The 26,193-nt window shown below is 44.7% G+C and overlaps 1 protein-coding gene across 45 annotated transcripts in view; it reads right to left on the reverse strand.

The window, feature by feature from the left end:
* The window catches only part of KCNMA1 (potassium calcium-activated channel subfamily M alpha 1), a 729,677-nt gene that overhangs the window by 211,935 nt on the left and 491,549 nt on the right, over positions 1 to 26,193 (reverse strand). For 43 of the 45 annotated variants that reach the window (XM_045437752.1, XM_045437747.1, XM_045437746.1 and 40 more), the window contains 3 exons: positions 19,180 to 19,255; positions 16,871 to 17,041; positions 15,149 to 15,240 (listed from right to left, as the gene is read on the reverse strand). In XM_045437752.1, the coding sequence (XP_045293708.1) occupies positions 15,149 to 15,240; positions 16,871 to 17,041; positions 19,180 to 19,255 (339 nt within the window). Of the gene's footprint in view, positions 1 to 14,957; positions 15,050 to 15,148; positions 15,241 to 16,870; positions 17,042 to 19,179; positions 19,256 to 26,193 lie in introns of all 45 variants that reach the window. The other 2 variants (XM_045437744.1, XM_045437781.1) reach the window with 1 other exon arrangement.

A 26,193-nucleotide genomic window follows, 5' to 3' on the forward strand; every position in this document is an offset into this window, starting at 1 on the left:
TTGATAGCCCCGTGTTAGCTCAGCTCAGACACTAAATAACTGAATAGTCTTGGGCAAGATACCAATTCTGCATTTTACAACTATAAAGTCAGAGTCTCTGAGGGGCTGGTGCTAGTTCCTGATTCATGACGTTATCTGGAGGATTTATTTAAATAGATAATACATGCAAAGAGCCTAGTAAAGGGCCTGGGCCATTGTAAGCATTATTAAATGGTGGGATTCATGTGATATCTATAAATCAGTAGGTAACAGATGTAAAGTGCTCTATGGCCCCTGGAATCTCACCTAATCCTAAACAACCCTATGTTCCTACAACCTATGTCATTGCAGATAACCTCTCTTAACCTCAATTTCCTTAAGCCGCATGCCTGACATCCCACAGCAAGAAAGGGACTTGCCCAGGATGTGACCCAGGTCCCCGACTCTAATGCTTGTTCAGATGAAGGTGATAGAGGGCAGAGAGCAGAGGATGGAGTATTCCGGGTTCCGCTCTTTATGGCAGGCAGAGCTGGGCCAGCAGGATGCCCTCCTCATCACACAGTGGAGGGGATGATGGAGGGGTCCTCACTGGACCAGGAGAGAGACTTAGCCGGGGACCGGGATGGACGAAGATCATTCTCACTTAAGACGTCACAGTGTTGGGGCACCTGAGTGGCTCAGTCAGTGAAGCGTCCAGCTTCAGTTCAGGTCATGATCTCATGGTTCATGGGTTCAAGCACCACATCAGGCTCTGTGCTGTCACTCAGAGCCTGGATCCTGGAGCCTGCTTTGGATTCTGTATCTCCCTCTCTCTACCCCTACCCTACTCGAGCTCTCTCTCTCTCTCAAAAATAAATAAACATTAAAAAATTTTTTCTTTTTAAAAACATCACAGTATTGCAGCATCACTAGATACTGTGAGTGAAGGCAGAAACTCTAAATCAAGTTTTTAAACTTAAGCCACACAATTTGGCCAGTCAAGGGATGGCAAAGTGATGCAAATATCCATTTTAAACATTGTATGCTATGTCCGGCCCAGGACCGCCTCTCCAGTCCAAGGATCCTGAAGATACAGAAAACCTAAATGATCCATGTACACTGGAGAATATTTAGGAAAGTTACACTATGAAGGTAACGCTGTTCCCAATGTGGCTCTAGATTTGAACTTCTTCAGACTACTGATTAGTCTATCTTAATGTCAATCTTATCAGTCTTAATGACTGATATTTACAGGGCCTGGCCTCATGGTTTGTGAAGATGGCCAACAAGCTTAAATCAATAACGATTTCTGATCGGATAGGACTTTTGGGTTTTATAACTTTGTCAAGTTCTGTAAACAAATCTTTCTTGGGATAAACTAATGTTAATGGCTGGATCAAAAGATTCCTCTCAGATGCATGAAGAAGCATCTTAAATGCCAAAATAGTAGCAGATGGTATTCTGTGAAAAAGAGTTACTCATCCAGTATAAGCAAACAGGCCTGGTTTGGGGGCAGGGCTCCATAAACACAGGCTGGACTGATGTGTCATGAGCAAGTGTGGCATCAGTGGATGAGTGTGACAACCTTAAGAATAATGCTTGACTATTACAAACTCTATCAGGGCTCACCAGAAAATTGCCAATTGCTTGTTAAATGGGTATATCTTCACTAAACGACCATGAGTATGCCTCTCTCATCATTAAGCATCTCTGCCTCCAGAATGCAATCCCACACATTCTCCTCAATCACTCTCCTATCCTTCTTAGAGATGTCCAAGGGAAGCCAGGATGCCCCAGTTGAGTTGGAACCTGTTTCTGAGCTTAGTTCCACTGCGGCTTCTCAGAACGGACAACTTAGGGGAGGTGACCAAGGGCAGGAGGCATAAGAGGAGGATGCCGAGGGAGCCCCCAAACTCTTCAAGGCTCCAGTGAATAAGGCCTCCAGAGACTCGCTGAGGCTGAGGTTAGCTAATCAAAACTAAAATCTACACATTTTTAAGATTCAGGTAGTGTTTCTTAGAGCCTGAAAAGTAATGGGCTCCACTCCACAGTCTCATGTTTATCTTAGTATGAGAATAGCCCCTGGTGAATGTTCAGTCTAGTACCTGCTATTTGGATGTGGAAACTGAGGCCCAGAGATTCAGTACAAGGTGAATGGCAGAGCATGAGCAGCCCTACCCCGTTGGTTTGGTGCCTTCTAGATAGAGGGAGGGCTGATGCCGCTGGGCTGGGAGTCAGGAGACTGGGGCCAGTCACTACAAAATGAAGGAGCCCAGACTGACTGGGCTGTTCCCACCGACACTGATGGATCCCCCCACAGAGTTCTAGCTCTCTGCCCTTCTAGTCCAGGCCACCATCACATCTCGTCTAGACGTTGGCAGTACTTCCTAATTCAGTTCCCTGTTCACCCTCCACACCGCCCCCGCCCCCCCCCCCCCCCCCCCCCCCCCCCCCCCCCCCCCCCCCGCCGCCAGCCAAAACAGCTAAAGAGCAAGGACTGAGGCAAATCTGCCGGCATCAGGTCCCCCCTGGGGGCAGGGAGGTCTCACATCGCTCTTTAGCAGAGCCTCATTCTAGGAAGACAATGTAAAATGCACAGCTCTGGGCTGTTTATTTTTAAAGATACTATATCCATTTTTACTGGAACAAGTATAAAGAACTTAAAAAACCCATAGCTATCCTGTCACAATAAATCACACAGAGTAAATTGAAAATCCTATACAGCTTTCCCTGAATACATTGTGCTCACTTTGTCAGAGAGGTAGATGAAATGTGGCATATATTGATCTAGATGTCTCTGTAAAACTATAATATTTATATCAAATACATATGCTAGAATCTCTTCTGTCTTTCTGCTGAGACTTCTAATCATGCTCTTTCCATCCAACCTCCCCCAACCTCCCCCTGCCCCCCGCCCATACCCCAATGGTAGCCACTGGCTTGGTGGGAATGAATTTTAAGAAGGACTTGTCAGGGAAATTCAGCAGCATTTTATCACATAGAGAGCAGGCTGGGGGCAGCAAGAGACCCCACAACCCAAAGCACACAGTGGTCAGTACTAAAATTTAAAGTTATCCCTCCAAGGTTGAATTTGAACCATTCAGTGTCCACAGAATTATCTCTCCAAGACGCTCACACAAGCTAAGGTTTAGGCAGATTCTGGGCTTGACCTTCTGTATCACCTGGTGGTGCTTTCTGTGACTGCTTTGTCCCACGGCTTCCCCTACTTTGGATCATGTCCTTCAGGATGACTGTTAACCAGGTTTTCCTGTGAAGTGCAGGACCCCACTGCCTAAAAGGAAGGAGACTAATCCAACTCCTGCCTTCCCACTTCCTCCTGTACTGACAGCCAGTCCCAAAGGAACTGACGTCCATGCAGGGCAATTCAGCTATGGCCAACAAAAGCTGGCTCCAGACTGTGCAGGTCCCATCCTTCTGATGAGGGAGCATAAGGCAAGCCACCCGACACCCTGCACGGCACCCCCACCCAGGTGGGATAGGTGTGATATTCCTTAGGCACTTCTGCCTGCCCAAGAACAAAGGAAAGGACAGAAAACAAATGGTTACATTGACAGAGTCTCTATCAGTTTACAAATATCTTAGTAAAATTACCAGAAAGGGCCAATCTTATCAATAGCCTAATCTCCAGGAACTCCTACTATCTTAATGATGTTTTGCTAGAGGGAAAAAAAAACAAAAAACAAAAAAAAAAAACTTACCTTAGTTTGACAAAACTAGGCCCTCAGTAATCTGTGAGTTTTAGCATATGGAAATCCCTTTAAGAAACTTCCTCTTGACTTCACCTCCCCCAACTCCATAGTATATATAACCTGTCACTCCTCACAAGCCCAGTGCAACTCTTTCTGCACACAGGTCCTGTCCCCATGCTTTAATAAAATCAACTTTTTTGCACCAAAGATGTCTCAAGAATTCTTTCCTGGTCATCAGCTCTGAACCCCCATCACTCCAAAACCCATCACTTCCATTCCACCTAGGGACCCATCACTTCCATTCCACCTAAGGACCTGGCTCAGGACCTCCGAAGCTTGCTAGACTTTCCAGAACTATCTACTGACCAATGGACTGGTTGGTAAGGTGTGCTTGTCTTGGACACCTGATGCCATTGTAAGTGTAGAAGAAACATAACCATTAGTTAACTGCAAGATTGTCAGATCATTGGCTGATTCTGCTACCCCAGATCTGTTTCGAGTTTGTGAGAGAACAGTACATGTAAGGAGGGCAAAAATGAAATCAAAACAACTGTGAGTGTGTTTTGAGGCCATAATCCCAAACGCTGGCTTTAGCCATTTCTGGTTAGAACAAATGAAAAAACAAAACAAGCAAACAAAAAGCCCAAGGAGGTTTGGAGATAAGACTTCCTACCCAGGGCCACAGCTAGTACTTTGCTAATTACAAAGAAAGGAAATGCCTTCTCCCTCCTAGTGAGGAAGAGAATAAAGTAATCATCTTATCCAGCTGTCAATAGAGCTATTCTGGAAGACTCAGGCTGTTTTGCAGTTTCCCTAAAAAGGGGCAGAAGGCTGAGCAAATAGATCCCAACAGTGCAGCAAAGGCACCTCTATAAAACAGAGCCGCAAGGTCACAGGACAGACTATTGGGAGTGCCAACAGTGAATACTGAGATGTCCTGACCAGAACAGAACTTTCTGCACAAAGTAGGTGCATCTGATCATATGCAGATGGTCAGGACCTAAACAACGCCAGAGGGGTCTATATCTATACCTCCACCATCCTAGATCACAATTACATCTCCATAATTAGACCATGCCCAAGGAATGATCAAATATCTTTTGCAGCTTGTTGCCTAAAGGAAGCCTCAGTCCACGTCTTGAAAATAAATTCTGAGAACCTCAGGAGGCATTGGCTGTACTGACATGTGCAGCCCACACCCTCTCTTCTGTCAATGGCACCTCATTTTTAATTTGGGGAACCAGTCATCCCCAATGAGATATAGTGTTGGGACCTTTAATCAAGTTTCCCTGCCTGAACTAGGCCAATCAATACTTCTCAGCCTTGAATGGAGTGACACTAAGTTCACAGTGGGATCCATCCTCGTGCAAAGCCCTATAATGACTATCCCTGAGTTTCTGCTTGCTGGGTCCCAGAGCTGCTTGCCTGGCTCAACTCTGTGCTTTCTGGGATCTTCCTCTTCAATTTTTCTCTGAATTCTATAAGGTACTCTAACCTTCCAAAAAAATTCCTCTCCTGCTTAAGTTAGCAAGAACCAGTTTCTGTTGCCTATAATCAAAGAGCCCTTAACTGGAAGAGTTGTTTACCTTAACCTTAATTTCTCACTTAATTTTCACAACAACCCAGTATGCTGGTATTGTTTGGGTTTCTTTCTCTCCCCACCCTTCTTTCCTTCCTTCCCCCAAGAGGAATTATACACCGATCTTAAGTAAGCAATTCCATAACTGCCTGACTCTCTCACAAATTACACGATGTCTCTTCCCAATACCCTTGCCTTCCACATTTTATTCATCCCTTTACTGCAGACTTGGTAGGCTTTGGCCATTTTCAAGCAAGTCAATCTTCCTTTGACCTGGTTCTTCCAATCTTAAGAGAAATCAGGGCACTGAATAGCACTTTCCTCTATGCAGATCAAAGTAGATTTGCCTGTCTCTACTTGGTAATGCTGCTTCTGAATAAGAGGCACCAAGAGAAGAGAAGACTAAGGCCAAGGTCAACCATACCCTTCAGGGATGAAGGCGGAATGGGGGGATAATGAGTCCAAGCACAGAAATGGCTCTTACTTTTGCCCTGGTAAAGGGGAGTTCTGTTAGCTTTGATGTGCAAAGCGAGCCCCACCTCCCTGCTAACACTCCGGGTAAATCATGCATCATGGCCCTAGAGCATATGTTGTTGGGACTACCTTCCCATAATGACAATCAAGTTGACACATCCTGGCCTTGTTCCCCAGCCACACCCAAGGGTGTTGTCCCTGCTAGCATATGCTGCTAGCTATCCAATCCCCTCTGAGTAGATCCAGCACACTTGCAAAGGCCTCAACTGGCCTCCAGCATCTGTTACACAGGTAAGAACTGGGAGGAGTTTACAGGTGTCAGGGTCGGCTGAGACATAATACACCACAGGGGCACTCAGGGTAGCGTCAGCAGCTCCCCCACCTTCCCAAGTCTCTCCATATCCCTCTTTTACTGGGCCCATCATTAAAACCATAGGTTTTTAGGTGCACAAGTCACCCCGCTATTACCTTTGCCCAAAACTGCTCCAAAGGGTACATTTTAACAATATGAATTATCCTATGCTTTTGGAAGCATTCCCTCTGAAATGTTTGCAGTCTTTACGATTTTATTGAACAAAATTCCTGCCAAAGAGCATTTCACTGGGATGATTCCCCTACATAATCAAGCCTCTATTTAGCTACCGCTTGTTCCTTGGATGGTTCTGATTGGTCAAAGTCTCAGGTAAGCTCCAGGAGAGCAAGAACCACATTTTCTTGCTCATTCTTTAGGCACAGCACTTAGTGCAGTGACTGGAACATGGCAGGGGGTCACATACTTGTTAGCTGAGCAAACATGCTGGGATGGCAACTTTCCTAAATCTGTTCTATATCCTAGCCAGCATTTGCCTTTGAGTTCAGTGGCTAAGGTTGCAAAGCCTCGCCAGAGACGGGCATGAATCTCCCTCCGAACTGCCTCTATGTCCCCTAGTTAAGAAGGGATAGGAAGGGGGGATGAGATTGCTTTCACTGACAACTGGTACCATATCTGGAGCAGTCCCCATGGTTCCGGGGTGGGAACAGATCATTGTCATGCAACACTTGTACTAGATGTGGGAGCCCAAACCCTGAGAGACACAGAATCAGGTTTTCATGAGTTTCACATTACAACAGCCTGTAAGTTTACTAGAAGGAGACACTGGGCTTGGACAGCTAGAGAGTTTCCTGGTTTATTTTCAGTGTATGATGGCAGCAGCAGTGGGCCACACCCAAGTCTACTAGGAACCACTTTGTGTGGCTCTGGAAAGGCTTCCAACACAAGAAATGACATAGCAGGAAGACAGAAAACACGGTGAAACTTACTCTCGGATGGTGGTGTTTGTTGTTTAGATTTGGAAACTACCCAGGGAGGATTCACCCAATCAAACATGAGGCTGAGCAGAAAGATTCTTTAGGGATTATAATTAGAAAAGTCATATTCAAAATTCTTTCTTTCTTTTTTTTTTTTTTATGGAGGAAAGACTATCTGAGAGCAAAAGTCTAGGTTTGAATATGACTTTTTTTTTTTTTAGGTACACAGTTCATCTCCCACCTACATTTCTATTCTTGTTTTCAGAACAATAGCTGGAACATTTTGAAAAGTGTGTGGAAAGGAAGAGAGACAGCAAGAAAGTGGAGGGGGGAGGGTGGGGCAAGCCTTCACTCCATTAGGTATTATCAGGAAATTGATTTAATATGCATCCAAGTCTCTTTAAATAGAGCTTCAAGTTTGAAAGGGGCTGAAGATGTGGCTTACAAGAATCCAAAGCAGATGCAAAGAAAGAAGCGCCCACATCCACACCCACCAAGACCCCTCTCATCAGAAAGGAATACCTAGCATGTTACATTATACAATACAGCATCTAATGACACTTGCTTTCGGTATCTGCCCCTCGGTTCTGAATTTCAGAAGTAGTAAAGGGGTCATTTTTCCAAAGTATTAGGGCAATCTCAATTCTTTTTTCCTCCCCCAAAAGTTTAATGTTAATCAAAGCAGAATGTCTAATCAGTCCAAGATGGTCTGTCAGCTTGAATTATCTGTTTGTCTTCCTATTTACTGTATCTGTCTGTCTACAGTTCTTCCTATCTTTGTGAAGATCAGTTATTGGGGCCTGTGTTTCCTTCTGACTAGAATGGCTACCAGATGATCCTTCCTGGTGATATGTTGATGATTTGCTAATTTATGGCTTTTAAAATCCAGGAATCTGAAAACATTGCTGGGAGTTCAGGCTGGGAATCACATGGGCCATGCAAGGAGAGGAATGAATGGCTTCCCTGTCAAAGGACAGACGTTTGTGTGAAATGCAAAGCCTCAGTCACATTTCAACCAGAGTGATGTCTGTGATCTAGAAATCATAAATGGCACCTTATAGGAAACACTCTCTCCAGGAGTAACCCCCCACCCGCCACATCAGGCTTTGCAGAAGCAAGAGTGAGTGTTGCCCAAGCTGTACGTAGACGGGAAAGGAAAGGAGGCCCATGGTACTTGGCCCAAGACAATACCACACAAATTAACCCCACATCCTATTCCCAAGTGCTGGAGTCAGCCCTTATCAGAAAAAGTACACATGGAAATGTTATTATAGGAAGACGGTCACCTCTGGGAACCAAGAGGAAAGGCTTAAATAAGCTCTGATTTTGAACTCCCCAGCCACTTTAGTGGCCAAATAATATTAATGCATAGCTCAAGAGACATGTGGCATATTTGGAAATCTTCATGGGTTTGAAGAAGTACATTTATACCCAGTGCCTGTGTGTAGCAAGCACTCAATAATCACACGTGGAATGGACGGTGAAGGCATGACTCACACTAGTTCCCCTAGGCTGGGGTTGGGGGGATGGCTATGGGGTAGACTGAGTGAGTCTTTATAAAGAAATATGCTTGACCTTTGAACAACATGGGGGTCAAGACACCGATCCCTGTGAAGTCAAAACTCCACATGTAACTTTTGACTCCCCAAAAACTTGACTACTAATAGCCTATCATTGACTGGAAGCCTTACCAATAACATAAACAGTCGATTGACACCTATTTTATGTGTTACATATGGCACAGACTGTATTCTTACCATAAAGCAAGCTGGAGAAAAGGAAATGTTAAGAAAATCCCAAGGCAGAGAAAACACATTTACAGTTCTGTACTGTATTTATCTCAAACAATCCACGTGTAAGTGGACCTGTGCGGTTCAAACCCATGTTGATCAAGGGTCATCGGTAATGCCTGTTTGGGCACAGCAGATCGTTTAAGATTCTAATTCTTTGAAAAAACAAAAATTGGTCTAGAACCACAGCAGGCAAAGGTTGAGTGTGGTGGAGAAAATGGAGTGGAATTTCAAGACAGCCAGGCAGGAGGGAATAGAAAGTGGTCTCATAAAGGAACAAAGGCCACAGAGAGAGATGGATGAGGAGACCATTTCTGATATGAGGAGACACAGAATTTAATAAGAACCCACTAATAAGGAACCAGGGAAGATACGCAGGGTACCCTCTCCTGGTAAGTCTGTGGAGAGTATACTATACAGGCGAAATGGAGCCTGAAAGAAAAATAAGATTTTAAGACCTACTCCCATGGTTGTAGGACCACGGTAGTAGGACCAAAGACCAATGGTTGTAAGCGGAGTCCGTGTGATATGAATTTTAAAACTAGGGTGTTGACTCCTCTCAGCCTAGGAGTAACAAAAGCTGGGGTGCACAGCCATGGAACAGGCTGTGACATCCCCTCCTCTGAAAGGTCACCTCCCAGGACCTCTGTACAGTAAGTCACCCCTGTTTTGCTCTATAATAGGATCTTAGTCTTTTTCATGTTCATTTTTGCCACATGTATGAACATTTGTACTTGGTATTTTCTTCAGTCATAGCCTTGCTCATTGCTTGTAACCTCCTGGCGACTGTAATGTCCTTGAGGACAAGTCCCACGGGTCGCTTGCTCACCACCGAATCCTTGGCATCCAACACAACCCTCATTGTGCTGGACACAGAGGTGCTCAGTGAACATCCGTGGACTGAAATGAGCAAGTGGAAATGATAACAGGAACAGAGAGTGAGGCAGGAAACTAACTGTGCTCTAGTATTTCTTAGCTCTTGAAATTCTTGTCTAAATTATTGAAAACTCTTTAAAATATAACCACCACATTAAAGAACATAATAAAGTACTCTGTTTTCATTTTTAAATGGAAAAGCATGATACATTCCGCCAACCTCTATGGCTTTAGGGCTCCCTTTTACAATCCTGAGGCCATGTTGAAGGCAGACTGCCTTACTCCCCCAAGGAAGACTCAGCCTCCTGAGGGTAACACTTCCACCTACAGCTCTGCAATAAACCTAGAGAGTGGATCTTGCAGAGGACTTTTGGGGCAGGCGGGAGGGAGGGAGGTCCTGCTACTCTAATTTTCACTGACAGTTAAGAACCCACCACCAAAGAAGTTCTCTAAACCGAAGGAAGCAGGTGGATATGTCTGCCAGGGCAGGGAATGCTCTTCTTAAAACGCCATGCAGGTAGACTCTGCCTAGGAGGGTGTCTGCATCTGGCAGATCACTACAATCTGCCATGGCTGGTAACCTAGGAAGTGAGCTCCCCAGGAAGAGGTTGAAAGTGTTGAGACCCACAAATAAGGCACAATTTTGGTCAATGATCCATCTGTCTATCCTTGAGAGCCCCTCATTGTTACAAGTGTACAAGAGGTAAATACATTCCTAGTCTAACCAAATGAGAAAAATCAAGGAAGAGACGGTTCAGTCCCCTCCCCACCTTTTTGTCCTTGGGGTGGGGCGAGGATCCTTAGAGGCAGTAGGTGAGCAGAAGGAAAACACAGGACCACAGTGATACTCGTGCATTTCTCTTCCTTTCCATCATGAGCACGGTGTTGTGGCCCCACTTATGGGTAGAGGTGGAAGAACAACCATAGGATCATGAGGTTCAGAACAAAAAGGGGTCTCAGGAGATGATCCTCAGAGGCAGCACGGCCCAGTGAAGCAGATTGCCCCTTGGTTCAAACCCTAGATGCACCCTTTGTTAGCTGTGTGACATCAGGCAAGTCACATAACCTCTCTGTTCCTCAGTTTCCTCGCCCATTGCAAATGGAGATGATAATACTTCCCTTTGGTGGTTGCTGTGAGAATTAAGCGATATGCAAGTTTACAGGTATTCTTACTGTCAGAGAAGGCAGTCTTAGGGCTCTGGGCTGTAACGAGTCACTTCTCATCTACAAGTGCCCCCAAAAGCTTGTGACCCAAGCTTTGTCTATATAAAGAAGAGTTCTAAGAGAAGCCACAGTATTTAAGTTTCACAAACAACTTTCCTGAATTGAAATTAGAGCTAGCTTAGTCTGTGACAATGGTTCCCTCAACCAGAAGAGAGGCCTAGCCTCCTCATTCAGCCACAGAACCTCTCCTTCAAGAAGACTTCATTCACCTCCCTGGTCCACTTTGCCTTCTCCTTGTCGTCTATTATACCTTGTCCTCTCTGTGTGTCCTCTCAGCATCTGGCTACAGAAATCAGAAGAATAATCCAAAGCTATCCCATTCTTCCTTGTCCCAAACACCTGGCCTAGGACTGCCTCAGTTGGGGGCCCCAGAAGCCCATCATGGGAAACACAAGGTCTGGATGGCTCCCTGGCCGGCCACCTCTAACAAGGGGGTTACAACAGATGGATTCCTCTCTGTGGCTGATTATTTTCCATGGCCCTTGGCCATGTGACCTCAGACCATGATCTTCTTGTCAGTTCTCATAAACTAACCAGGAGTGGCTGAGTCACACGCAGAGAGGAAATCTCAGGGGGGAACGGCAAGGGCCGTGGGAGGAAGGAGAGCAAGCTGGGACCCAAAGGCCATGGGAGCCTCACCCCGCTGCTCCCCCACCTCTGAGCAGCTTTGGCCTTACATGAAGGGAAGGAGGAGGCATCGGCCCCGGGGGTCAGCTGGGCCGTAGGCAGGCTACCCTTTTGAATAAGACCTGGGGTCTCAGCCCGAGAGGACAATTGTCCCCAAGACCTCCAACCCACAGAGACTGCCTGCCAAGGCCACTCATTGAACCTCTGGTTATTGACACCCAATTCCTATTCTTAGGAGCCCTGATGCATCACAATAAGATAGAGAATAGCTGACATGTGCCCACATCTACTGCTGGCTCTGGATGTCCTGTGGGAGGTCAAGTGAGGAATACCGAAGCGAATGTTGGAGGAAGCCAGGCCAGGCCTTTGATCCCATGTTGACGGTGAGGACGTGCCGGGGATGCTATATGAAGTGTTCACATTATGTCAAACACATTGATCAAAACCGAAAATGAGGTGCCAACAAAACCTCCATGTTCTCCAATATCCTGAAATTGGGTGTTGCGTAAACAAAACCCTGAACTTCTCTGCCTAATGTGTGTGTGTGTGTGTGTGTGTGTGTGTTTACTTTAAATCATCTTTAGATTTCAAAGTTGTGTGTCTCCGAAGCTTTTGGGTCACAAGTTACCTTAAATTCTCTGACAAGTTAATGCATTGTTAGAGTATTTCTGAGTAAGATATGCATGTGTAAACAAATCCCTTAACTATGTATATGTTTTAATTACATTCTGGGCATTCACTTGATGAAATCCTGGGGAGAAGAGTGTACATACGTGTGTCCGTGAATACAGCACATGTATTTTTGCATACACAAAAACACAGGGCAAAGCACGCTATTTTAAGAGTCTGAGCTCTATCTTTCAACAAAGTTTAGCTGCTTTCCCTTTGCAAATGCATTTAATTTTATCTGGAAACTTTTTGACGTTAGAAATAGAACAACTGTAGTTTCTCATTATGTTTGCTGCCAGAATCCATGCTTGGTTGCTCAACTAAAGACCTTATATTGCTAATTACTACCACATGCCCATATCCCAAGCGAAAGAAAACTTATTGATTCTGACAGCCCATTCTCTCAACGCTGAATTCCAAATGAAAACTCAAATTTTGGCCAAACATAACATTTCATCAATCTTGTTCTACTGACTGGAAAAACAACATCAAACAAAGGGTGCTAATGGCCCTTTATTACCGTTCCTTTCCCAAGCTTATATTTTCTGATGAAAGATCTAAGTGACCAAAGGGCTTCTTTAAACTACTTAGTAATTAGCTTTTGAACCAGGAAACAATGCGTAAAGTAAAGTGAACGGTCCCAGTGTTGATGACAGGACCGACTCTCTGTCCTCAGGGTCGGGGGACATCAGAGACCCAAAGAGAACATTAAAAGCAAAGTGTGTATTTTCCTAAAGGGGGAAGAAAAAAAGAGACAGAGAAAACACCAGGCTAAAAGCCGGTGGTAAAAGATGACAGAGATGGAGACAGAACAAAAGCTGCGGGGAGTCTGTGATCTGAAGTCATCAGCACTCGGGGGTTTGAGTGGAGGTGCCAGGGCAAAAAGATGATGGGATCAGACCAGGGGTGGGTGAGTGACTGCTGGTCTCAGTCCTCATCTGGGGTGCCCACCAACAAAAGCCACCCGCCACCAGGCCCACCCACACTGGACTAGGGAAACTAGAGGGAAAAAAAAAATTTTACCTGGAGGGAGAGTCAAGAAGTATTTTCAGCATAGACTTGGGGGCAATTGACTTTATTGGCTTCTTCGGGGGCAGTGACAAGGAAATGCTGGCCGAGGTAGTGGGGTGGGAGGAATAAAGAGAGCCCATGCCCTCAGAACGCCTTCTGCTTTATGGCGACCTGTTCACACCTTAAAGGCAAAATGGACAGAGGAGCTGTTTTTCTCTTGGCAATGGAATAAATGACCAATGGGAATCTCTGGACTTATCTGGCCTTTTGGATCCAACCAATGGCCCAGAAATCAGAACAGCTTGGTTCTAATCTCATCCAGGGTTGTTAAGATAATAGGGAGAGGAGGGCTCCATTAGAGGAAAGGTGGAGGAACGTGCTGCCTCTACAGACGAGACGCCAACTGGCCTCCTCTCGCTCACTGTCCTTTGTTCCTTTGAAAGGAAACTGGTGTCCTGTGGGCAGTTCAAGAAAATGAGTCTTTTTATTTTCCACCACTTCATTTTCTGAAGGAAGGACAGGACACCTGAGCTCAGGATGCACTGGAATCACCGACAGGAGATGAGGTTTGCTCCATCCAACATGATTACTGGGCCCGGAGGAGATGGGGGTGGAGGATGGGGAAGGGCAATGCCATAGTTTTATTTTCTCTTAAAAAGCAAAATAGGCTATTCAAGAGTTCATCTGAAAATGTACTGGGGGAGGGGGACCTAGTTATGTGATAGGAGCTTCTATGACCGGGAAGGGGCCTGAGTGATGAAAATATTCTCATCTTCATCTGCATGGTAATTACTGGGTGTGTACATAGGTACAAATCCCTTGAGCTGTACTTTAAAGCTATATACCTCTTACTTTATGGAAGTTAAAACAAAAACCCAGAAACAACAAAAACAAGGCTGAGTGCCCAAGAAAAAGTTAAAAAAAAAAAAAAAGTAAAGAATGGTTGCCACCAGCCCCGCCTCTCCGGAGGCCTTCTCCTCCCAAGACAGTGCTCTGGCAGAAGACAGAGATGGTAAGGCCCTGCCATTTACTTAGGAGTCAAATTTCAGGTTGATAACGAACCCAGACACTGGTATTGATATCAATAAAACGATCTGAACACAAACTGAAATAGTCCCCAAGAAGAAAGCATTGATGTATGGGAAGTCAAACAAAAGACCATCAGGAATAGCATGTGGTACCCTAACATACCATAAATGTAATATGTCTTGCCCAGAAGGAATTTCAGCTGAGTAATGAGTCCCTTTGAGGACACGTTCGGTGCCTCCTGGCTGAAGAGAATTGGTTTCCTGGCTGCCACGATGCCTTTACAGCAGGCAAGGTGACCTTTTTCTTGCCCTCCCTAAGACTTCCCTGCTGGAGTATGATCCCATGTTATTGCTGCACGAAAACAACCCCATAGGATGGCATCACCTTAGTCTGGGGCACCAGAATGTAATCACTAAGCCAGTTGAATGAGCTTGGTTTACTTGGTAGGGATTAGAACAGAAGATACAGGCCCAGTTACCTACAACCCGTTCCAGGAGAAACACAGTGGGTCTCTCAGAAAGACGGGTGGGGAAGAAAGGCACGAACGGGTGGGCACAGGTCTGGATAGTCAGTCCACAGGTGACGTCACACCCCACACAGAATGTGGCCCTTCCCTCACAGAAGCACCGGGGTAGGAGGAGGGAGGGGCGGGATTCAGGTGTCACCGCCATAGGGGCTCTTGAAAGTCACTCAACCACATCTTTTCTGATGTAACTGACTTACTTTCTGCCTCCATGTTTGTTAAAAGTCCCGCCGAATTTATTCCGATTCAGGATGAGAGCAGCAATTTCGGGCACGTAGCGGGCAAACATTGCCTACATGCATGAAACAAAGAAACAAGAGCCAAAAAAAAAAATGGCATGCAGAGAGGATTCTACCGCAGCAGAGGCAGCAAAACCTCTTGGCATACTTACTTTCTTCCACTAACCGCACTATAGGAGCCCCCGTATTTCTTGCGGTTTCCTATTAATTCTATGATTTCAGGGACGTAGCTGGCAAACATGGCCTGAGGAGAAGACAGGAGACAGAAGAGAGACTGAAAAGACAGGCCAAAGAAAGGGGGTGACCTTTTCAGAGGGGGTGGGGGGGGGGTCGGAACACTAAGATCCGAAAACACAAAGGGGTTAGAACTGCAAAGGTATATACCACTGTGGTGGGTTGTAAAAATAAAGGCACAAAAAGGACAAGCTCCTGAAAATACACAGGACAAAACAAACATTAACCAACCCGGACAACTAAAAAAATAAATGAAAAAATAAAAAAATCGCAGTCGAGAAAAATACAAAAGAGGCAGGAATAAATAAGTTGACATCTAGCACTTCTTGCTAAAGGAAAGTCAGTAAAGGGGTGCATGCTGGTGAAATCACACACACACACACGTGCACACACACACACACACACACACACAAAACTGCAAGAGAAGACTTTCTTTCTAGCTAAAATTCACAGGAGAATCAATGCCTTTATGAGTGATGAAAGACAATAAACATGAAAAGAAGATTAAAATAATATAAACTTATCCAGTAAAAAAAAAAATCACTAAAAAGCACAAAAGGTAAATTTAGGAAATCATGTGGGGGGGGTGGAGAAGAAAGGAGAAACACAAAACTGCCATGTTTTGCCCAACAAACATTGTGCTTGTGGCTGGATAAGTGGGTCTCGTTACCTACAGGGACCTCCCTGATGCTGAGGAAATGCTTGTGTTAGCTTACACACGCACATGTACATTTAATATACATTTTTAAAATGTATATATGTCGTATGCATACAGAACAGAGAGATGTATATGCATAGTACAAATGTATGTGCCGTGGACACATGTGAAAGCTGTGTGTGAAGCAGGATTCTAATCACTTACCACATAACAGTGCAAACATCTAAACTTCACCTAAGTTACTTTGAAAGACAAAATGCAGCAACCCCCAATATGCTGCCAGAAATCCCCCTTTCAAAAATCACATCCTAACTGACTGTTATGACCTGCAAAGACCAGAAAAGCAAAGAGCAGAACCTTCTGACTTACAAAGGGGGAGGGAAAATATCCCATGTGTCGCTGCATAATGGAGTTGGTTGGTTCTTTACAAAACCACCCTCGGCTCACCTAATGATGTCCACCTGCATGAGACCAGTAGGCTTTGCATCCTCTGCGGAGACCCTACTCTCTGGGGCAGGCCCCGGCCACAGTGTTTGTTGGAAGTTAGGAGAGGATCGTGAAGGATGTGGGGGAGCTCTTGAAACCGCAAACTGTCTACCGAGTATCTATAGCATCTACTGGGTCAGGTGACAGCAACTGTCCTTGCAGAGGGTATCAGCTACTGAATCATATTACTAAAGAACAGACACTCTCACTTAATAAGTGAGCATCACTTTCTTAAGACAATTAGGTTTCCTCCTGGTGAAAAGGCTGACCCTGACAAGGGCAGTGTGCCTGGGTCTCTGGGGAACAAGTCTCATATACCAAAGAAATATGCAGTAAAGCCACCATTGCATTTGGATGTACTCGGTCTGATTGTAACACTAAGGCAATCACTTGCTTGCAATGAAGAAACAGAGTCAAAATACAAAGCTTTAAAGAAATGGATAATGGAAAATATTAATGACCATAAAAATCAACATCATAATTAAAGAGCTTTTACCAGTCCCCCGAGGATGAAGAAGACCATGAAGAGGCGCCCAAGTGTGGTTTTTGCGTAAACATCCCCATAGCCAACAGTAGACATTGTGACCATGAGTAAATAGACGCATTCCCAATACGTAAGAGCCTGGTTGTTTTGGAAATTTTCCCATGGGTCCCCTGAATTCTCCACCTAAAGCAAGGGGACAGGGAAGAAAAAGGATGACATTATATACATATGATAAACCAGGGACACAAAAACTCCAGTGGGCTGCTTCCGGATACACGGCCACCTCAACACAAGGTGTCTGCTGCCTGGGGAAGTTCTGTAGTGATGACTCAGAATCCAGCTTCCCATCCCCCTACTGCCCCACTCCCCTACCCCAGACAGGTAACAGAGAAAGTGGAGAGGCTGTAACAGAAACATATCTTCCTAGCTGATTGGGACAAGGAGGGGAAGAAACAAAGGTAAATATCCCTAGGTTTTCTTCTCATTGTTAAAGATTTGAAGCCAGCTGAATTTTAAGGCATTGCCCCTGGCTACGTTTTACAGTATCCTCTTCAAGGGAAGAGCCAGAGAGCCCTGCCCTGACCTTTCTCTGTGAGTTCCTGCTCAGTCTCGGAGGGCCTGGCTCATGCACTCCCAAAGAAATTCTAAACTCTCCCACAAAGGGCCTTGTCCTTTCATCATTCTGACCAAGGCGATTGCCCGGTGGACCTCCCTCATGCAGATCTTACACCCGGACCCCAAACAGCATCTCTCGGAGTCTGACTCTGGTCTCCTGACTTTGCAGAATGTCAGGGATGGCTCTACCCTGCAAACGGCAGGAATTTCCCTGAGAGCACGAAAATCGAGCTCATGAGAACAATTTGCTTTTGTGCAACTCATCAGACCAAGGGTCAGCAAGCTTTTTCCGTAAAGGAAAAGATAGTAAACATTTTCAGTTCTGCGCAACACAGTTTGTGATCTCTGTAGCAACAACTCAACTCTGCAGAAAGTGAATCAGCCAGAAGCAATACTTACAACTAAAGGGGCGTGGATGAATTGGGAGCCCTTTGGCCCCAGGGGTGCAGGCTGCCCATCTCTGCTTTAGACTTTACAAAACACTTCCCACCGAATTTGATCCACCAACAAGTTGTGAGGGAGGCAAGAGAGATAATTCGGGAGAGAGGGAGATGGGTGGGCTGGGCCTCCAGGTCTACCCCAGATCCCAACCCTGCAATATACCGTGCCAGTGTTCTACCAGCACAGCCCCTGTGGGCAGTGAGCCTCCAGGCCTCCAATCCCCCAGGCCTCCCGCTCTTCCTCTGCAGAAAGGGTCCAGAACTTAGCCTCTTTTACACATGACTTCTTGATCCCAACGTGCCATTTTCGTGGAGGTTTCCTGGTGAAGCAGAAGCGACTTCACAAGATAGTAAGGTGAGCTCACTGGCCTACCAAAGACCACATTTGTGATTGGGGTGATTACCTACTAAGAGTGATTTCAGCCAAGAATTCCATCAACACAAAGGGGTGGGTGGGGAGCCATCAGATCTAGTAGTCGAGTGAGAGCCCCGGCTTCCATGCCAGGCTGCCTTCCTCTGCATGGTAATTACATAAACCCCAGTGATGTTAGGTAACTAAATGCACCCTTCCCCTCACTTAACGCAGATAGAGGCTTTCCTCAGCAAGGGAAAGGCACTTTTACTCAAATCTTCAGAATTAGATGAGGCTCCTTCCAGTTTTAACAGTTTGTGTTTGTATGAAACATGCTTCCAACAAAAGCTGTGTTCCCTAAAAGCAGGAATAAAAGTCGGCCTCCAGGAGGTGAGAATAGCTTGACTTAATAATATAAGCCTTTCAAAGAGTCATTAATTTAAAAGAATTAACATTTTTGAGATACAAAATAACTTGACAAGCAATCAGACAAAAGAATCGAAGGTAGCTTTTTGTAAGGGGGAAGTGGAGGGAAATTAAGGGATCTGAATTTGTTGTTCATTAAGAGATGTGGGTCAAACTTTCAACCTTGTCACCAACACATTTTCAAGTGTTGGCTGAGGAAGCACTGCCATCTTGTGGCTGCCTGGAGTTACTGCAGACAGAATGAAAAATCCCCCAACCCGGTGAGCCGAAAAATGCAGGTTAATGGAGTGAACATCATTCACCATTCGGAATTAGTTTGGGGTATAGGGTTGGACACCCAGACAATTGTGCAGTTGCCTCTCCTTCTCTTACATTCTTCAGCTAGGCTGAAGTTTCTCTTCAGGGAGAAAAATTTCAGCTAATAAAATGACGCAGGGGGGTACCTGTTGCAGAAAAGCCAGAGCTGAAGCATCTTCAAGGATACTCACCAAATGGATGAACCCAGCTGCTGTTAGCCATGTGCTGATAAATATGGAAAGCAGATTCACCAGCTTGATGGAATTACTGTGCAAAAGAGACAATAAGCAAAATCCCCAAGTTATAAAAAAAGACCATGCTGGGGGCTGCCTTCCAGAGTGACAGCAATCTTTAGGGGACAGGCAGCCCACCTTCACTCTCCAGTGTGTCCTCCATCATAAAGAAATGTCCCAGAAGACAGCATCAGTAGCTAGGTAGGGCCAGAGCCTACAGAAAAATGACATCTGGGCCACTAAAAGTGACCCCTAAATTAACCCCTCCATTGGGTTTAAATTTTTTTAATTAAATTTTATTTTGAACATTTTTATATCTATAGAAATATGGAAAGAAAAGTATAATAAACACTTATATGCCCTTCATCTAGATTGATCAATTAACAGTTTTGTACATTTATTTTGTCTCTAGGAGCACCTGGGTGGCTCAGTCAGTTAAGCATCCAACTTTGATCGTGGCTCAGGTCATGATCTCACGGTTTGTGACTTCAAGCCCCATGTCAGGCTCTGTGCTGACAGCACGGAGCCTGCTTGGGATTCTCTCTCTCCCTCCCTCTCTCTCTCAAAATAAATAAACTTTAAAAAAAAAATAAGGAGGGGCACCTGGGTGGCTCAGTCGGTTAAGCATCTGACCTCAGCTCAGGGCATGATCTCACGGTTTGTGGGTTCAAGCCTTGCATTGGACTCTATGCTGGCAGTGCAGGGCCTGCTTGGAATTCTCTCTCTTTCTCTCCCTCTGTTCCTCCCCAAATTGCACTCTTCTCTCTCTCTCTCTCTCTCTCAAAATAAATACATATTTAAAAAAAATAAATTAAAATTAAAATTAAAAAACATAAGGAAACCATGCAACACAGCCACACTACAGCTGTCATACCTAAAATAATTCACATGAATCCAGAAACGTCATCTAAAATGCACTCTTTATTTGAATTTTTCCAGTTGCCCTGAAATTGTTTATTGATGCTTTCATTTTTTCACCCTGATACAGGAACTAACCAAGATTCAGGGACTGCATTTGGTTATTATGTTGCTTTCTGTATTCCAGGGGTCTTGAAAGGTTTTCTATAAAGGGGCAGGTGGTAAATATTTTAGGCTTTGTGGGTCACAGCGTCTCTGTGGCAACTCTTCTACTCTGCTGCTGTTGCATAGAAGCAGGAGAACGAATGTGTCTGTGTTCCAACAGAACTTTATTTACCAAAACAGGCAGTGAGCTGGATTAGCCCTTGGCCTATATCGTTTGCCAATCCCTGCTTTGTTCTCCTTTGATCTGCACCCCCCCCCCCTGCCGCCCAACTCTTTCTGTTTGTTTTCAAAGACATTTAATTTTCTTTACACTCAGGTCAGCTGCCTTATTTATGTCCCATATTCTGATTTGTCTAATCGTTCCCCCATGACAAGATTCTGTTTATATGCTTCCGTTAAGAGTATCTACCTGGGATGGCATCACATGAGAAAATCTCAACTCAATTACACTAGGCCCAGTCATTTGGTTAAGGTGGGAACATCAAATCTTGCCACCAAGAAGAGCCCACTTCCTTGTAATTAATATGTCATCTGTGCAGCAAGAATCTGAGACTATATGAACATCCTATTCTCTAAAAACCTCATGCTGAATAATTTCAGCATCCATCAGTGTTCCCTGAGTGGATCATTTGGGACTCACTACATTTTAAGCATCCTGAAAGCACAGGCCTTGTCTGTCCGGATCCTGGGAACATGAGTCCCTGGCACAAAATAGGGCCTCTATGCATAAGTACTGAATGAACTGGCCCCTTCCTCTGCACTCTCCATACTTAGCTTCACCAGGCTCACTCCCACTGGAGTACAGCTCCTTGAACGCTGTCATCAGCAGGTCATTTCTCTGTCCAGAGACTCCCTGTTGGCTAAATGTTATTATGTCCAAACTCCTTCCATCCTCAACACTGGCTAAAGTCGCAGGCTTAACCACCACCCTCTTCTACATAAACTCTTGAAACTTCTGTAGCAGCCAAACCCGGGTACTACGTCTTTGTTTATGCTACTACCATAGATGGTCCTTCCCATCAATGCAAATATTTCCCTTTCTTCAGAGCCTGGTTCAATCCCCATGTCCTCATTAATGTGGTCCCCCCACCTGCAATACAAGGTGACTCCTCATGGCTCTTACTTTCAGGCACTCGTTGGTAATCGATCCTAGTGTCTTAAGACATCTTCTGTAATGTTGTTTGGATTGCTTTCGTCTCATGTTCCTAACTACATCGTGCAGAAACAAAGTCTATCTTCTGCCTCTTTCAGTCTCCCTATAGTGGCTGAACGCCACCCACAGGGTAGTTCAGCCCATTATCCTTGACAGATTGTTTTCTGCCCTCTCCCATCTCTTCCTCACGGGGATCCAATGATGTAAATCCTGAGAGTTTAAGATCACAGTTAACAGTAATGGCTTACACTTCTATGGTTCCTTTATGGTGCTTACCATTAGCTCACTGTTCTAAGTGCTTTGAGTGTATTAACTCCTCTACTTTTCACAATGACTCTGTGAAGTCATCCAAACCCAAGCTCACATGGTGAGCACCAGAGTTGGGATTTGAGCTGGGGCAGCTTGGCTGCTGAGTCTGCCCTCTTGGCCGCTACACAGTCACAGACTGGAATCTGTCAGAAAGTCTTCCTTGATTGCTAAAGCAAAGCTGTGTCTCCCCCCATGCTCTATGCATAGGATAGGAGAAGGTCAGAGATAGCTGCTCCACGGAGGAGAGAGACTATGTAGACATATTGATTAACCTCTTGAACTGCCACAAAAGAGAATGGAAAGGAAAAATTCTGATAACTACATCTACACTGGGGTCACCATGTAGAGGAAGGCAGGGTGGGCTGCAGTCCAAGGTAGCACAGGGGTTGAAGGAGAAGCCCCTCAGTGGAGGTCAGATCAGTGGCTCTAGGACAGGCATGAGACAAGGGTCCAGTTTGCCTTTTTCTTCAATCTTCTTTTCTTTAAGTAACTGAGCAGAGGAACCCATGGTCTTAGTTTTCTAGAGTTGGTTCTAACAGTTCAAGGAAAGAATAACCAAATATTTTTAATTTTGTTTAATACCGATCTCTTGAAATGTGTGGAATGACTCCTTTCTGGTTCAAAAACAGAAAAAACAATACAAACGTCTACTCTGTCATTCTTGGTCATTTCTAGAGTTGCCAGATTATGAGAATTGCCTATAAAAATTGCCAATATTTATTGAATCCCTATTATGTGCTATGCACTTTGTTGGGTTCTTTATTTTCTTCAGATTTTTACCATTTACCTTTTGATATAGGTACAATCACTGTCCTCACTAACCAAATAAACTGAGGCTTAGTGTACTTAAGCAGCTTGCCTGAGAAGACATGGTCAGAACATGTAAGTGGTGGAGTTAATAGTCTAACCAGGCCTGTCTGATCCAAATCCTATTTAACGCGGTAATTCGGAGAAGCAGTACACAGCTGTTTTTATTGTTCTTTGTTTTGTCCCATATCTCTTCCTCAAGGACAGCCCAGTCCTCAGCCTCTGGCGCTCAAAGGTTCCCACCTCTCCCTCTACCTGGGTGGCCTGAGCCACACTGGCTGATGGAGGAGCTCCCGGCTGTAAAGGGCTCCGAAGTAAGGCCTATCAGAGGCATGTCTCAGAAACTGAGCAGGATAAAAATAATCTTTTTCCTTCTGAGATTTGGGTGCAGAAAATATTAAGTCTGGAGCTCTAGAAGGCCATCTGCCCTGGAGAAACTCTGTCTGAGAATGTAACCTAAAAGAAATAAAGAGAGAGGCAGAATCCTGATGCGAGACTCTGAACCCCTGGATCCACACATGCTCAATTCTCTCTTGAATCCCAGTCATTACTAAGGCTGGTTCAAAGTAGACTCTGTCACTTGCAATTAAAGCCATCTGCCTACAACAGAAGGGATTGATAGCCAAAAAGCACGTGGGCGTGAAGCCTATATGAATGAATGAATGAATGAATGAATGAATGAAAAAAATTAAAAAAAACAAAAACATAGATATAAGGCATCCACCCAACGAGCCACTGGGGAAAGCAACTCTGGCAATCAGTGAACTGAACATTGTTGTGGCTGAAACACCATTATGTCTTGTTCCCAACTAGTTTCTTAATGGGAAGCCAAACTAGAGCAAAACCCCGTGTCTCTACCTTGTGAGTCCTCCAAGGTGTGAGCTAACATTGGAGCATGAGAAGCAGTTGAGGAACAGGTAGCCAGTAGCAAAGGGAGAGATCTCAGAAAAGCGTGTATAAATAGTCCTCGATTTAACAATGGTTCAACTTATGACTTTTTGACTTTACAATGGTGTGAAAGCCATCTGCATTCAGTAGAAACTAGGTTTTTAGTTTTGGTCCTTTCCTGGGCTAGCAATATGCCGCATGATTTCTCTCACGACTCTGGGTAGTGACAGCGAGATGCAGCCCCCAGTCAGCCACACGATCACAAGAGCAAACAATCGATACACAGCCATTTTGTTTTTCACTTCCGGGACAGTATTCAGTAAATTACATGAGCTATTCAGCACTTTAATATAAAATGGGCTTTGTGTTAGATCATTTTGTCCAGGTGTAGGCTAATTTAAGCGTTCTGAGCACATTTAAGGCGAGGCTAGGCTAAGCTCTGTGTGAGAGGTTAGGAGTATTAAATGCATTTTTGACTTATAGTGAGTTTATCTGGCCATAATCCCATCGTAAGTCAAGGAAAATGTGTAGTGTTCATTTTCTCAAAGGGTAATTAAATACCAAGTTGATTCACTTACAAACTTCCAGATCCTTGGAACCTGAACAAAGCAGTGTCCCACCAACCACCATGTGGAACGCTCTTGAGATATTAAAACTATTGCAGCCTTTGAGCCTCTTGGTGCTTTGGAAAAACAACCTAAATATGGTGATTACTAATTTCTAAATAATTGTCACAATGATATTAATAGTGCTTAAGGGAGTTCTTGCTGTGCGTGGAGTTCATCATTGATGATGAAAGACTCTGTATTCAGTGCTGAAATCTGATTATTTTATGGCATTATCATCATTACAGATCGCTAGTATTAGGAATTTGCTTTCCAAATTAAACTATACAACCAGGTAATTATCTAAAAGCTCTGTGAAAAAGATGCAAAATTAACTCTTGGTGCACTTACTGCATATTCTGAAATTGGAACCTCACCAGGTCGCACAGGGCTCCGTGGGAGGAGGCATGGGGTAGCAGGGCCAAGTTTGTGCACTCTGCATGGCAAAAGGGGGCCATTGGAAATAAGTATAGGTTTTTGGCCAAAGCCATGGGTCTGAGCCAAACACAAACTTCCCAATGGCGAGAATGACTGGAACCATTCAGATTCAAGCCCCTTTCCCATGCCTTGAGGGAGGGGACTATGACCTTATGAGAACCTAACTCATAAAGAAAATCATTTCTATGTTGTCCATTTTCATTGCTGCCTCCCCAACTCATGAGTTCTCCATAGCCATTGGAGAAATTTACATTACCGGATACAGTGAATTTTCCAAGGGCAGGCACAGATATCTTTCTGTTCCTATAGATCAGAGACCTTTCCAGGACCCCACAGATACTGGAAGAGAGAAAGTCTTTCTCTTTTTGAAAGTATAGCTATAAACCCAGAGCTAACACGAGCCATCTTTGCCCTCAGTGTATTTAACAAGACATGTTTTGGTTAACAGTAAAAACGTCATCCACTTTCTACAAAGAAGGGCAAATCTGTCCCTGTTCAGCTTGTCCACTATTTTCCTCCGTTCTGGCTAAAGTTACAGCCAGGTGTCAATGGGTTTATTTTGTTTTATTATTATCTTTGCCAGACAGATGTAAGATATCCACCCCTGAAAAGTCACTTGGACTATACTACTTTGAGATGAATATTCTGAACTCTAAGCAAAATTGGGTTCGGGCAATTCTTCCCCTTTAAGTAATCTCTCTGCCCCTCTACCTGCTCTCCACCCCAACTTGCCCTGCCTAAGGCCATTTCCTGATACCACTCGCCTGGACAACTGCCTTGACTGGTCTAATGCTCTACAGTCTTAGATGCTTCAAACCCATCAAACAATTGATGGACTAGTAGATCTTTCTAAAATGTAAATCTGACCACATTCCTCTCCTACTTAAACCCTTCAGCAATTCCCTCTTGCTCTCCAAGTTAAGTCCATGACACCTGAGAGCCCTCACGATGTGGCCTCCACCTGCACAAGCCCTTGCAGTCTCCATAGGGAATACTCTTTTTTTTAAGAACCTAACCTTGGAAGTTCGTAAGGGTTGGGGAAGTTTTACTTTATCCTTTATGCCTTTCTACGTTGTTGAAATGTTTACAATGAGCTATAGACTGCTTTGATAATTAGTAAGGCCGTTGCCACTTAAAACAAATTGTTGGGATGACCCATGTTTTTATCATCAGCCTGTACACACGAAATGAGATCAGAATGACAGCCTTTAAAACAGAGATGCTTATTTTGCTCTGAGTGTAGAATAAGTCTGCTCTCATCTGGGAGTCTGTTTGCCAGTTTTCAGAGCCACTGAGGCACCGCCAAAGCTCCGACGATGACATGGAGGGGAACCTGTCCCCTTCAAGATGCCATTTTCCAGAGAAGGAACACATTAGGACTCTCTTTTGGCTGGTAGTTGGCAGGAATAGCCCTGATGCTGTCCCATAACTGTGAACTGTTTCTTTCTTCTGTGTTTTCTCTGTCATCCTGTTCACTCTGCTGCCCTCTTAATTGTCTCTCCCTCCCTCCCTCCCTCCCTCTCTCTCTCTCTCCCCCCAATATACTTCCCTGCTCTGTTTCTTCCAGCTCTTTGCCAAGCAAGGCAACCAAAGGACAGAAAATGAAGCTGCAATTTCAAATCATTATTTCAAATCACATTTGCAATATCTCTATGCCTACCTAATGCCACAGATTGGTAGGGACTGGCCACCCGGGGAAACCAGACAAAATCTCCCTAAAGATGATTACAGGGCTGCGCCCACCCTTCT

Source organism: Leopardus geoffroyi, chromosome D2 (assembly GCF_018350155.1).
Source record: "Leopardus geoffroyi isolate Oge1 chromosome D2, O.geoffroyi_Oge1_pat1.0, whole genome shotgun sequence".
NCBI classification, from domain to species: domain Eukaryota; kingdom Metazoa; phylum Chordata; class Mammalia; order Carnivora; family Felidae; genus Leopardus; species Leopardus geoffroyi.